Source organism: Hirundo rustica, chromosome 2 (genome assembly GCF_015227805.2).
Source record: "Hirundo rustica isolate bHirRus1 chromosome 2, bHirRus1.pri.v3, whole genome shotgun sequence".
NCBI lineage: Eukaryota > Metazoa > Chordata > Aves > Passeriformes > Hirundinidae > Hirundo > Hirundo rustica.
In genome coordinates, this window is record NC_053451.1 from 45,074,881 (window position 1) to 45,087,372 (window position 12,492).

Consider the following 12,492-nt stretch of genomic DNA (forward strand, 5'->3'; position numbering starts at 1 on the left):
TTTAGTTTTTGACATCAAGTGTTGCTCAGTGATAGAAAATAAAGTGATCTTTAGGCAGCTGGCTTAAAAGAAACAAGAGTCAGCAGAGATACTGTAATCAGGATAGGTTAGACGACTGAAATATTCTTACAAGTATTTTTAATCAGAGTGCTCTTTGCCACTGTGAAGAAAGATAAGCTAAGAAAATTCAGTTCAGAAAGCAAATTAGCTGAAAAAAATATGTAACTTGGAAGCATTTGCACAGATGCATTTTGTTTATCTTCATGGCTTGCTTTCTGTTGCAGGTGTGTTGATGCAGTGAAAGCTTCCCACTATGTAGAGTTAGCCAATGATCTGGAAATAAATAAAGCCACTACTTACTTGAGGCAACAGAATTTTAACCAGGTATAGTAACTTTTCACATTAGTACTTTTTAATACTGTAATTGAAAAGATACCTTTGTTAGCCACAGCATATTTTTTGGCAAGGGAAAGTGTGATTTATTCAAACGGTAATTATTTTGATGCTGATCAGTAAAACAACTTTATAAAAACACTGGCAAGAGACAAGTTTTATTTGAATGAAATTTCTTCCACAGAAGTTAGAGTGAATGCAGTGCATTTCAAAATCAAAACACATTAAGTGTGGTTTTCTTCACTGGGTGCCCAAGCTGTCATTGCAGTTAATGGAACTGAGGACAGTACAGTCAGTAGAGCCTAGAAAGCCTGTTGCTAATCATCCTGGGGCTGTTTTCATTAATATGAGCTGAATCTTTCTCTCAATTAGGTTGACTATAGTACCAGAATACATGCAGGTGCACCTCCTATATATAGTTGCTCTTTATGCTCTAGTGTTCTTGGTATTCCCCATGTACTACAGCATTCCCTAAAATACTATAAATTATCCTTATACTTTAATTGGCTCTTCTGTCATTCCATTACATACAAGGCTTGGTTTGGAATGTGAGTAGTTAGAAAAAAGCTTCACCTGAACAAAAACAAACTCAGATATCTGACAGGATCTGATGGGTGTTCTTCTAACATGCACTGGCTAGTACATTCAGTGAGAGGAATGCTTGATAAATAAGAAGGAATAGAGCAATCCCCAGCTGTGCATGAGTGGCAAGAATTACAGGAGATCATATACAGCAAAATTAGAGCTGAAGCTGTGGATACCTGTCACCTTTTAAGGTCATTCACATTCCCACATCTTGGAGGGATGCACACAGGACCACATGCTTAACTTCAGCCTGCTTTACTCCTCATATCTAAGCTTTTCTGGTTTTCTGAGCAGCACTCACTCATCCTGTCTGTCTCATCCTCTTCTTCCCTGTAGATACAGCAAGAGAGTTATCCTGTATTATCCTGCATGTCTCATTTGTGGTTTAACTCCAGCTGGCAACTAAGCACCACACAGTCACTCACTCACTTCCTGCCCTGTTGGGATGGGGGATAGAATCAGAACAGTGAATGGGGGAAAATTCATGGGCTAGAATAAAGACAGTGTAATAGATGAAGCAAAAGCTGTGCACCCAAGCCAAGTGAAACCAAGGAATTTATTCACCACTTCCTATAGGCAGGCAAGTGTGTTCAGCCATCCCCAGGAGAGCAGGGCTCCACTGTGCATAATGGTGACTTGGAGAGACAAACAGCATCTTTCCAAACATCCCCTCTTCCTCCTTCTTCCTCCAGCTTTCTATGTTGAAAATGACACCTTATGGTCTGGGACATCCCTTTGATCAGCTGGGGTCAGCTGTCATGGCTTTGTCCTGTCCCAATTCCTTGTGCACTCCCAGTCCACTCGCTGGTGGGGTGGGGGTGAGGGGCAGAAAAGGCCTTGGCTTTGTGAGAGCCCTGCTTAGCTAAAACTGTATTATCAACAGTTCCCAGCAGAAACCCAAAACAGACCCCCACACAAGTTTTTATGAAAAGAATTAACTAGCCCAGCCAAAACCAGCACACCGAAACATTTTTGGAGAGCAGGAAGCATTTTGAGAGTTTGCAAAGTTTTGTGCAAATCTGGTAGCTTTACTGATGATAGCTTTTGAAGGGTGAGAGTGTTACAGGTAGGTAAAAAGTCTTATGATCTCAGGAATTTATTGTTTCAATGGTAATTTTTTGTGATTTCCAGTTAGTGTTCAGTATAGGTTAAAAAAACTGAAATCAGTTCCCAGAGGTAAAATGAGATACTGAGATTGTTAGTGATTTTTTTGGAGTACTTCAATGGAGGGAGAGAGAAGTGTGTTGGAAGTTAGGAGCAAGGGGAGAAGAACCTTTTTACTTGGATTATGTGACAGAAGACCTTTAACCTGCACTGGAACCACTTAACAGCAGTGGGACTGCAGAATAGTGATTGCAGAGTTTCTTTCTATTTGTTTTGTTCTAATAAAACTGCAGCTGACATTTACATTCATCCTGTCTGTCTGTTGTTCATATACTTCCTAACTCACCAACTGCTCAACACACCTTTGGCTGAATAACAAGAATGGATAATTTTTGAGATACTCAATTCCAAGGCTGAAGTTTTATTGTGTCTTTTTTTTAAAAAAACCCAACAAACTAAAATAGATTGCTCCTGTTAGAACAATGGGCTTGAGTATGGGTTCATCACAATGAATATATTATTTTAAAACAGTCTGTGTATATAAAATAAAATTCAAGGGAAAATTGCCATGTTATGTTTAGTTGTGTGTAAAATATTTTGATTTTTTTTGACATCAAAGAAAAACTTTGAAATTTAATTTTAAAATAAAATTCTGCAGGTTAACCATGCGTCTTCTTAACATCTCTGGTGCACCCTCCTAGAGTCAAACTGCTTTGAAATTTAACTTCTGTAAGCAAAGAATATAGATACACTGGAAGCAAGTCACAAAGAATAGTTTGGATAGTCTATTTTGATTGTTGAACTTAAGTCATTGTTATTGTTGGGATTAAAAAGTTAGAAGTTCCTTAGAAATCTTTAAATGTAACTGATGATGCAGTGCTACTTTACAAGGACAAAAGGAATACTGCCTATGGATTTTTCTTCTAGGGCTCATAATTGCTGAAATGGTTCAAGAGACCCACAAGATAATTTACCATGTGAACTTTTCGTTATACTTGAAAAGGGCATTTCTGTCCAGTCTATATCATCCAAGGTCCATTTAGCAGTAAAAGCAAAGGTAAATAAATCAGATACAATTCGAAATGGCTTTTCAGAAAGTAACTTTGAACTGTAAAGCTCTAAATTCACCCAAAGTTAATTCCATGAGGAAGCAAATCTTTCCTTAAGAGTAGAGTACCTTAGATGTAGTAATGTTACATCTGGAAATATTTGGGATCATTCTGGTTTTGGAGAAAGTCACAAATATATATATAAAAAGTTTTAAAGTATCATAGTTAATATTCATACATTTCTGAGACCACAAAATCTAGAGCCTAACTTTTGAAATGCTTTTCTTGATTGAAATTAGTGTATTTTTAAAGAATTTTCTATTAGAAGAATATTAGGATCATTATTAGTTCATAGTTCTTGGGTAGAATGTAGTTGACTAAATCTATGACCTACATGTAGCTGTATATATTTTATCATTTTGCACATCATTAATACAGTTGTGGTTTTTGTGTAGAGTAACTGTGAAAACTATGTATGACAGACAATTAAAGTTTTCTTTATGTTTGTTTTGGCATCTGACATATAGTGTCGTGCCTTTGCTTTGATATGTAAACAGCAGCCTAAAGACTTCATGGAAAGGAGGAAGGAAACTTTTGAATTGCTAATGTTGATGGTTAAATTGTGGTTGCCACATCTGTGTTGTAATCGATGATGGAGCTGGGCTCATTGTGATGTTCTAACAGTTTGTGTTGTTAGAATAAACATTTAGCATAACTGAGACAGATTTATTTAATAATTTAGTCTGCATTTACAAATGTTATTCCATAGTCAATGAAAAGAAAAAGCTGCCTTTTATATCAAAGGGATTTTTGTAGTGTACTTGCTATAAATAGGCTGGGGTTTTTGTCTATAAGCATCTTTATTTTGAAGTTTAGGAAATTTAGTTTTCATGTTAAAGTTTGAAAATAAATCTTCTGGCCTCAAGCTTCACATTTGAGTACTTCCTAAACTTAGACAATTGTCATCATCTTATTACACAAAACAAAGGAACATCAAAATCCAGTCCTACACTATGGTGTATATTTTTTTATATAATGTGTTCTTTTTCAGGTTTTTAATTAGGGTTTTATGTCAATTCATTTGTGTTCACTTAAAGAAGTAGAAGAATAAGTGTGAGAATTTTTATTAGTTCACTAGATTAAAAACAAATAGTCTAACATTGTGTTTTGTATATGCAAAATTGTCAGATATCTAGTTCACAGTAGCCTTATCTAATCTAAATTTTGGATAGGTAATAAATCGCCAATATTATTGAAATTTTGTGATGAAAATTAATATTGTATAAATACAGATATAGTTTTGTGTGGACATGCTCACAAAGTGTGTGTTACAAGCTCCAGTAATTATCATGTATGTGAGTTGATAATTTCAGCTGTTTGTTACTGTGAAGTTTATCAATGCTTTCTGAAAGGATTTTGGAGTAAGTTCACTTCAGTGTGAAGTAAGTTGTTTCCAAATTATTTCTAGGCACTGGAGACTTTGAAAATGTTTGAAAAAAGGGATACCAGAGTAAAGAGTGCAGCTGCAACAAACCTTTCATTCCTTTATTATTTGGTAAGTGTTCACTTCAACAAAACCACTTAAGAGCTGCAGTTTATGTAGCAACCTCTGTGTTTTTATAGCAATTTTTGTGTCTGCCTAAATAATCTCTGTAAACAAGAAGAAACTACACCCTAGAGTAGTTATTCTGGAACACCAGTTGAAATTTGGATCAGGTCCCTTTGTACACTGTTGATGGGAAGAAGAGTGAGATTGAGCCCCAGGCCACTGAAACATGCCTGCAGTTGGATTTGTGCAGAAGCTCAGCGGCTGCATTTAAAACACTGGCCTTGGGGACCCTGGCTGAACTTCAGGAACACATTATATATGTAGCTTAGGTAGGTGTGTTTGTGTATGAAGTTTGTAGGGTATAGATTTTTTAATTTTTTATTTATTTTTAATAAATGCTGCTTTATTACAATGAAGAAAGCTTGCAGACTGAATGGGACAGAGTGGCAAGACATGTCTTAAGTGATAGCTGAAATCTGAAAGAGATTATCTACTTTATGTAAATACGTAAGAAATATTTTAGGACTGAATAATGGGGTTGTTTTTCATCCTCAATCCCCTGAAATTCCTGTAAGAAGCCACAGCTGCAAGGAAATTACCTGACAAATGACTAATACAATGTTTGTTTTGTTCATGTAGGGGAATGAATTGGAACAAGCAACTAACTACGCAGATTTAGCTGTGAATTCTGATAGGTACAATCCAGCAGCTCTAACTAACAAAGGAAATACTGTTTTTGCAAATGGAGACTCTGAAAAAGCAGCAGAATTTTATAAGGAAGCTCTCAGGAATGATTCCTTATGCACTGAAGCACTTTATAATCTTGGTAAGTCACAGGTGCTATTGTGATTTAGCTTTTGACTGAAGGCAGCACTAGTGTTTCTGAGAATCTGTCTTTGAAAGTTCTCTTATAGAAATATGTGTGAATTATTATTACTTTATTGAGTAATTTATGTCATGGCAAGGTATTAACTTGTACTACCTGTCTGTTCTGCAAAAAGAATATTCCCAGTGTTAACAACATCAATTAGTAATCACAGATGAATAAATTACTTTGAAGATTAAGGAATTCATACTGTCTACTAAAAGGATGCCAGTTTCAGCATTATTAAACTATGAGAGTCATTCTCCTCTAAAAGCCTTGCCTTTCCCTCATTCATCTTGTTCAAAAAATGAGATTACATAGGTTCTTGGTCTTTGATTTGGTTCACATTCCTTGTGTTCCTCAGTTTGGTAGGTCATGCTGGCTCATAAGAATTCTGTGCATGGCTCTCACAAATAGAGAGTCCTTTAAAATCAAGGCAGGTACACTGCCTCCAAGTACTGTGTTCCCATTTAGCTTTTCTTGGTTATTCTTTCAGTTAATATGCTGAAGTTATCTGTTTCTCATTATATTAATACTGTAACCTTTATTTTTTAGGTTTAGCTTACAAGAAGTTAAACAGGATAGACGAAGCTTTGGATTGCTTTCTGAAACTCCATGCAATCCTTCCAAATAGTGCTCAAGTCCTTTACCAGCTAGCAAGCATGTATCTTTTTCTGGGTTATGATAAGGAATGGTGGTTTTAGTAAACTCATTTAATTGTATTTCAATCATGTCAAGGTGATTTAGAAATTTACTATGTCCATTATAGTAACAATGATTTATTAGCTGATGTTTGTGAGAAAGATGAGACCAGAACTTAACCCTTACTGAATATTTCCAGTGAAGTGAGTGAAGAACATTAAGACTGTTCACATTGCAGGGATTAGATTTACACTCAGTATTAAATTGTGTCATGGAATATTTAAAATGCTGCTGGTTTTATTATGAAAATAATGTGACAAATGTAAGCAAAATTAAGTAAAATATTTAAGAAAAAAAATTACATAGCTAATAAATGTGAAGTTCTGTTCTGAAAGCTGGTTTCAGATTAGTTAGTGTATTTTTAAGGAAATAATTGTCTCCCAGCGCTGCAAAACCTCAACAGATTGAAATGCTGAGGGAAGAGATTGGCTTTGCACATCACCAGTGATATTCTAAACTATGAACTTCTTTAATAATGCTCCTGAGGATGTCCAGTCTGTAATAAAATCCTCCCCAAGGCAGAACAGATTCCAGTTGATGTACTACATTTTAAGAATAGTGTAGGTAATAAAAATGTATTCTAGTCAGTAAAATAAGTAACCTCCAAAAATCCGAAAGGGCTCTGATCTCTATTCCACATATATATATATATATATATATATATATATATAGCCACGTATGTATAGCCCCTTTACAGCGGCATAAATGGCCCGACAGCTCTGAGTGTCCATCTGGGGAAGGGCTGTTCTGCTTCACTGCTATGTAAAAGTGCTTTCCACCAATTCTCAGAAGCTTCTTCTGTGTCAGGTAGGATGCAGCAGAAACTGAAAAACAGGCTGGGCAGTAGGGCCAGCTGACACCGCTGCAGAACTCTGAGCCATTGTGCCATTCAGGTGGGAAGAGCACACTGCGGGCTCTTACAGCTAAAATTGCTCTCCTCTGGACCAGAACAGTCTGGGCTGTGCTCCTTAGACATACAGCAGGAAACCTCTCTGCTGGCAAAAGGCTGTTCTGGCAAAAGGGAATAGCAGTTTTACCTAATCACTCTAGAACAAAATGCTTTTAGTGCAGAAACTAGCCAGGTTGTAAAGGCTGCAGATAAATGGCCTGGATCTCACGCTTCATTCTTATAAATGAGGACGTCAAAGTAAGATTCCTGTCAGAGAGAGAGAGAAAGGACAACTGAGCCCAAGGTTCTGTTGAGTCCAACGTTGTTCTAAGGTGAAAGAGCAGACAAAGTCTCTGAATACTTTTCTTTTTCTAGCATAACAAAAATACTTTCTGATACAAATGAAATTATGAAAACAGCGTGGAAAAAAAAAGTCATTGTATCTCCACACTACAGTGACTGGTGTAGTGTTCAGCATATGGATTGCATTAGGTACAGTAGTAGGGATTCTGAGTAAATCAAACTATTACTGGCACCATTCCTTGACTGGGGAAAACTCAGATACCAGATCATGGAAGATCACAATCAAGCCATAGAGTGGCTGCTGCAGTTGATCAGTGTAGTACCAACTGATCCACATGTACTTTCAAAGCTAGGGAATTTATATGATACTGAAGGTGATAAATCCCAAGCTTTTCATTATTACTGTGAGGTACTTGCTCTTATATTGCTTTTTCAATGCACTTTGTCCTTAGTAAAGAAAATTTTGCCATAGGTTCCTATATCAAATGAACAACTGGTTAATTTAAACCTTATAAAATGTCATCCAGAAAGAGGATAAAGAAATACTGGGAGAGAGTTAACAAAGTCTGATTTTTTTAGTCAGATCCTAAGGAAATACATAGGTTATGTTTCCATGCGGATATTGGTCTCAGACTTTCCATTTTTTTTTAATGTAGTCGTTGTTTACACTGACCTGTAATAATGTTAATTTAAAATACAGCCTGGGACAAAATAAAATTGGGATATAACAGAAGTAATTTTAGGGGTGTGTAATGTGACTGAGTTGTTTGGAAACTGTAATAGGTATGGAGATACATATATATTGTGTTTTGTTTATGTTTTGAAGTTTTTAAATATATTTTAACAGTATAGCTATACGTTATGTATACACAGTTGTCTAAAGACAGACAACTTCTTTCATTTCAAATTACTGCCCGTAGTTCATAGAGATTCTTCTGTGTTAGAAACAAGAACAAGACAGGAAGTGTCTGGTGCAATCTGAGACTTCTCTTTCATCTGTGCAAAGTGAGGGTGACCAAAGGCTGTGTTGCAACCTGAATTACCAGTTGAGTTGTGCTTGATGATAATTTTGCTGCCTGTTTCAGAGGGAATGTCTAAAAAGCGGAAAATGCTATTCATGTAGTTATGTATGTATAGAAGGGAATGCTTTGGGGTGAGTTTTCCAGCAGACTGATGTGAATGTGGGATTGTACACTTACTAGTTAGCATTGTTTAATGTTTTAGGTACGTTATTTGTACATAGATGTGATTTAAGTAAATGTCTTTGCTATTTGAAATAGTATTTCAAATAAGGCTAGGTGGAAAATGTGATAAACTCATCTTGGGTAACTTCTAAAAAGCATTCTGCAATTAGAAAACTTGGCATGCTGGTTTGGTTTTTTTTTTTTCCCCCCACCAGGATCACTTAGTGTAGCACACTATTTCCATTCATTTATATTACATGTTTTGGGCATCTGGAGAATTAAACACTTGAGTAAGATATTCCAGAAGCAACATAAAGATGTTTATCACTGAAGTTGTGCCGTTTTTCACCTTTCCTATTTTGTCAGTCCTACCGGTATTTCCCTTCCAACATTGAGGTCATTGAATGGCTTGGAGCGTATTACATTGACACCCAGTTCTGTGAAAAAGCCATTGAGTACTTTGAAAGGGCAGCACTTATCCTGTAAGTAGTTATTATTTTATGCCTACTCAGATTTCTGACTAGACATCCATCAGTACACCTAGAGATAAATCAGCTGGATAACTTTAATACTATAAACTAACAGCAGGGTTAAGGATATTTGTTATATTTTTTAATTTTCTCAACTTTCTGTTCATTTACAGCGTGTTTTTGCTCTTACTCTACATTTTCAGTGTTAAATAAGATAGTGTTAGGTATTAGAACCTATTTTTCTTTATTATCTGCTGTTAAACACAACTACGAAGTGGAGAACAGTTCTCCAAAGCCACCAAAACCTCTTTCTCTGTGGCTTTATGTGAAATATTTCCTTTCTATTGTTTTGTTATGTGGTGAGGATTTGGTGGTTTAGATAAGTGCATGTTTTAGCTGATCTTGCTGCATTTTCTCTTTTCACATAACTTCTACTTCCATCAAATAAGGCATATAAGTAAGCAAAAACATGCAGTGCTGTACTACCAGTAGTCAGTGAAAAGAAATTGACAGGCTATACTGATCTTGATAAAGATGTTTGAATTATACTGAGTTCAGTTCAACAACTTAATTGCTGAAATTGTTCTTTAGCAGAATATGATGCACTTACTTAAGTATATAGGCCATATACTTTATTTTAGTTCAGAAAGGGACCTTACTGGAAAATGGTTTATAAAAAAAATTTGGTCAAATTTAAATTTGTAATCCAGAGTTCAAAGAGAATTCTAAAAATACACACACACAGTCTTTTTATGTGGAAACAAATATTTGTCTATAGGTTCATGAAGAATTTCTTGTTAATAGATGAACTAAAATTCACTCCTAGCAAGTGTGAATTTCTTACTTTGTGTTTTAGGAAAACTATGAAAAATTAGACTAAGTAAAGCCTTTATTGCTTCTCTTGTGATGATCTAAAATTTGACATTCCTTTTGTTTTGTGCATCTGAATGACGTGTAGGTACAAGATAGCATGTGAACAAAAAATTTGTACAGTATAATTCAAGGAAAAAATCATACTGTAAAAAGGTTGTAAAAATTCTAATTCTGGCTTTGAGATGCTTGGGCTAGAGTAGACATTAATTACAGATGAGAAAATCTAAGGTTTAATTAAGGATAAAAATTAAAAAAAAAATAGAGGAAAATAGACTTCACTCAAATAGTGGTATATTTATAAAGAAATAGAGAAGTACATTAGGCAAAAATACACAGGAGAGAGATCACAGAAATCACAGTTCACGGTTTGTCAGTATTCTTTTCCCTACAAATACTGGCCACCTTAAAAAATCCTATTTTGGTCAAGCTATGAGATTGCACATGCTGGCATTCACGGCCTTCTTAGAAAATTTGGAAAGAAACAGCTGAGAATAAAAAGAATTATTTCATAATCTTGTTTTGGCAAGGATTTAAATATTTTGTGCTTCATGTCTCAATCACTCCATGCATGAAGTATGTGGATTGTAAAGTACTTATGAAGAACTGGCATATTAAATTCTTCAGTATTACTTGTAATCTATCTGTAATACAGAAAAAAATATTTCTCTGTGGGAGGAGATTTTTAATAGTAGATAACAGCATAAATATTTTGTTGTTTATTTGGTATTAAAAATAGAGACTAGGTATGCTAATTGGTAAATATGACTAAATAAAAATAGCTACTAACTTTAAATAAAGTTGCATTTTAAAATCATATCCTTATTTTAACTGTGAACAGCATTTTTTAATTTGTTTATTGCATTCAGTGTTTTAATCACAATAACTACTTTTTAAATTGCATTCTAAGAGAACATGTTAGACAATGAATTGGGAAACAGTTCTTCCCTATTTTATGTTTCCTAGCATGCTCAAATCTATCATTAATAAAAGGAGTTAGTGCAGTTAGTGCTTGCTGCTGACAATTTATTCTCTCTAGAATTTTCATACTGTAGTAAACTCTATTATGGTGTGTGTTTGGCTGCCTTTCTTTGCAGGAGACACATTCAGCTGAAACTAAAAAGCTGCAGCATTTGTATTTCATGAACTTGCTTGGCAACTACCAGGCAAACAGATTGCTTAGAGTTAAAAATGGCCTGTGCTATGATTAGAGAAAAAACTGAAGAGGATAAGTACAAAATTATTCTGAAAATGTTAACTTACAGTACCTTTTCAGATATGCTACTATTCAGTTTTAAGCTATATGTGCAAAGTGCTTTGGCTTACAGAGGATGCTTACGCTGTTGACATGAAAATTTCCTAGTTTTCACATTGTCTTGGTAAAAATGAGAAAAGAGCCCAACAGTGTTATTGTATGTGCTCAAGCATCTCAAATATTTTCTCTGAACATAGTGTCACCATTATGTGCTAAAAAGAGAAGGAGAGGCAGCAGCAAGGACATCGAGGCGATAGCACAGAGGAGGAGCTAGGGTTCAAAGCTGTACTGGGGACTGTGCTTCCTGGCAGGGATCCCTTGGGCGTGCCATCCCTAGCGGTGGGATCTCCTCAGAATACAATCTAGCGAATTGTTCCTCCCCCATTGCATGGTTGTGTATCTCTGACAAAGGGAAGTGGTTCACGTGTCAGTGGTTCACTGGTGGTTCATGTGGTTCACATGTCACATCAACAGTGGTTCACTAATTGTGTCTGGGCACAGAATCGTGAGCCCAAGAAAAACTCTAACGTAGGGCTGAAAATGAGTGACCGCGAGTCCTGGCAACAGGCGCGTGATGCAGCAGTGAATTGTCTGTGAGCTGAGCAGGCTGCATTCTTTCCTGGAAGGCAACATGCTAGGTGAAAAATCGATTAGGAGGTCTTTACCAGCACTATGCAGGTTATTTTGCTCATTCATTGTTTGGCAGTGTACATGATTTTGTTTTATTTGTATGCAGGCCGACACAAGTGAAGTGGCCGCTGATGGTTGCCAGTTGCTACAGGAGAAGTGGTAAGTTCTGTAACTCTTTTGTAATTGCTTGCAGGTTTGTAACTTTTTTTTTCTTTTTTTGTAATTCATTGGGGTTGTTCAGCTTGGAGAATAATGAGAAGGTTTTATAGGAAAGATGGAGACAGACTGAGGTCTGCAGTGCCAGGTCACGGAGCAACAGTTTTAAACTGAAAAAGGGTAGACTTAGACTGGGCATAGGGGAGAAATTCTTTATTGAGAGCATGGTGAGAAACTGGAACAATGGTGTCATAGAAGAACGTAAAAAAAAAAAAAAAAGGCAAAAATCAGGAACCTCCTCCTTAATTCTGTTGTTTACAGAGTAATTTGGACTGTTTTCAGATGCTCCTAATTTTTACTATCCATTAATAAAGAATGTTAAGTTTGGTCTTATCAAATTTGGTCCTACAATATTAAATCATTTACTCTAACTAAAAAGATGAATTGATGTTAAGGTGTTCCAATTTCTCATCAGATATTCTTTTTTT

The 12,492-nt window shown here is 35.8% G+C and overlaps 1 protein-coding gene across 3 annotated transcripts in view; it reads left to right on the top strand.

Moving 5' to 3' along the window:
* The window catches only part of IFT88 (intraflagellar transport 88), a 42,239-nt gene that overhangs the window by 12,444 nt on the left and 17,303 nt on the right, over positions 1-12,492 (top strand). For all 3 annotated transcript variants that reach the window (XM_040056458.1, XM_040056459.1, XM_040056460.1), the window contains 7 exons: positions 285-384; positions 4,600-4,686; positions 5,320-5,506; positions 6,101-6,209; positions 7,698-7,848; positions 8,990-9,105; positions 11,955-12,007. In XM_040056458.1, coding sequence (XP_039912392.1) covers positions 285-384; positions 4,600-4,686; positions 5,320-5,506; positions 6,101-6,209; positions 7,698-7,848; positions 8,990-9,105; positions 11,955-12,007 — 803 coding nt within the window. The remainder of the gene's footprint in view (positions 1-284; positions 385-4,599; positions 4,687-5,319; positions 5,507-6,100; positions 6,210-7,697; positions 7,849-8,989; positions 9,106-11,954; positions 12,008-12,492) is intronic.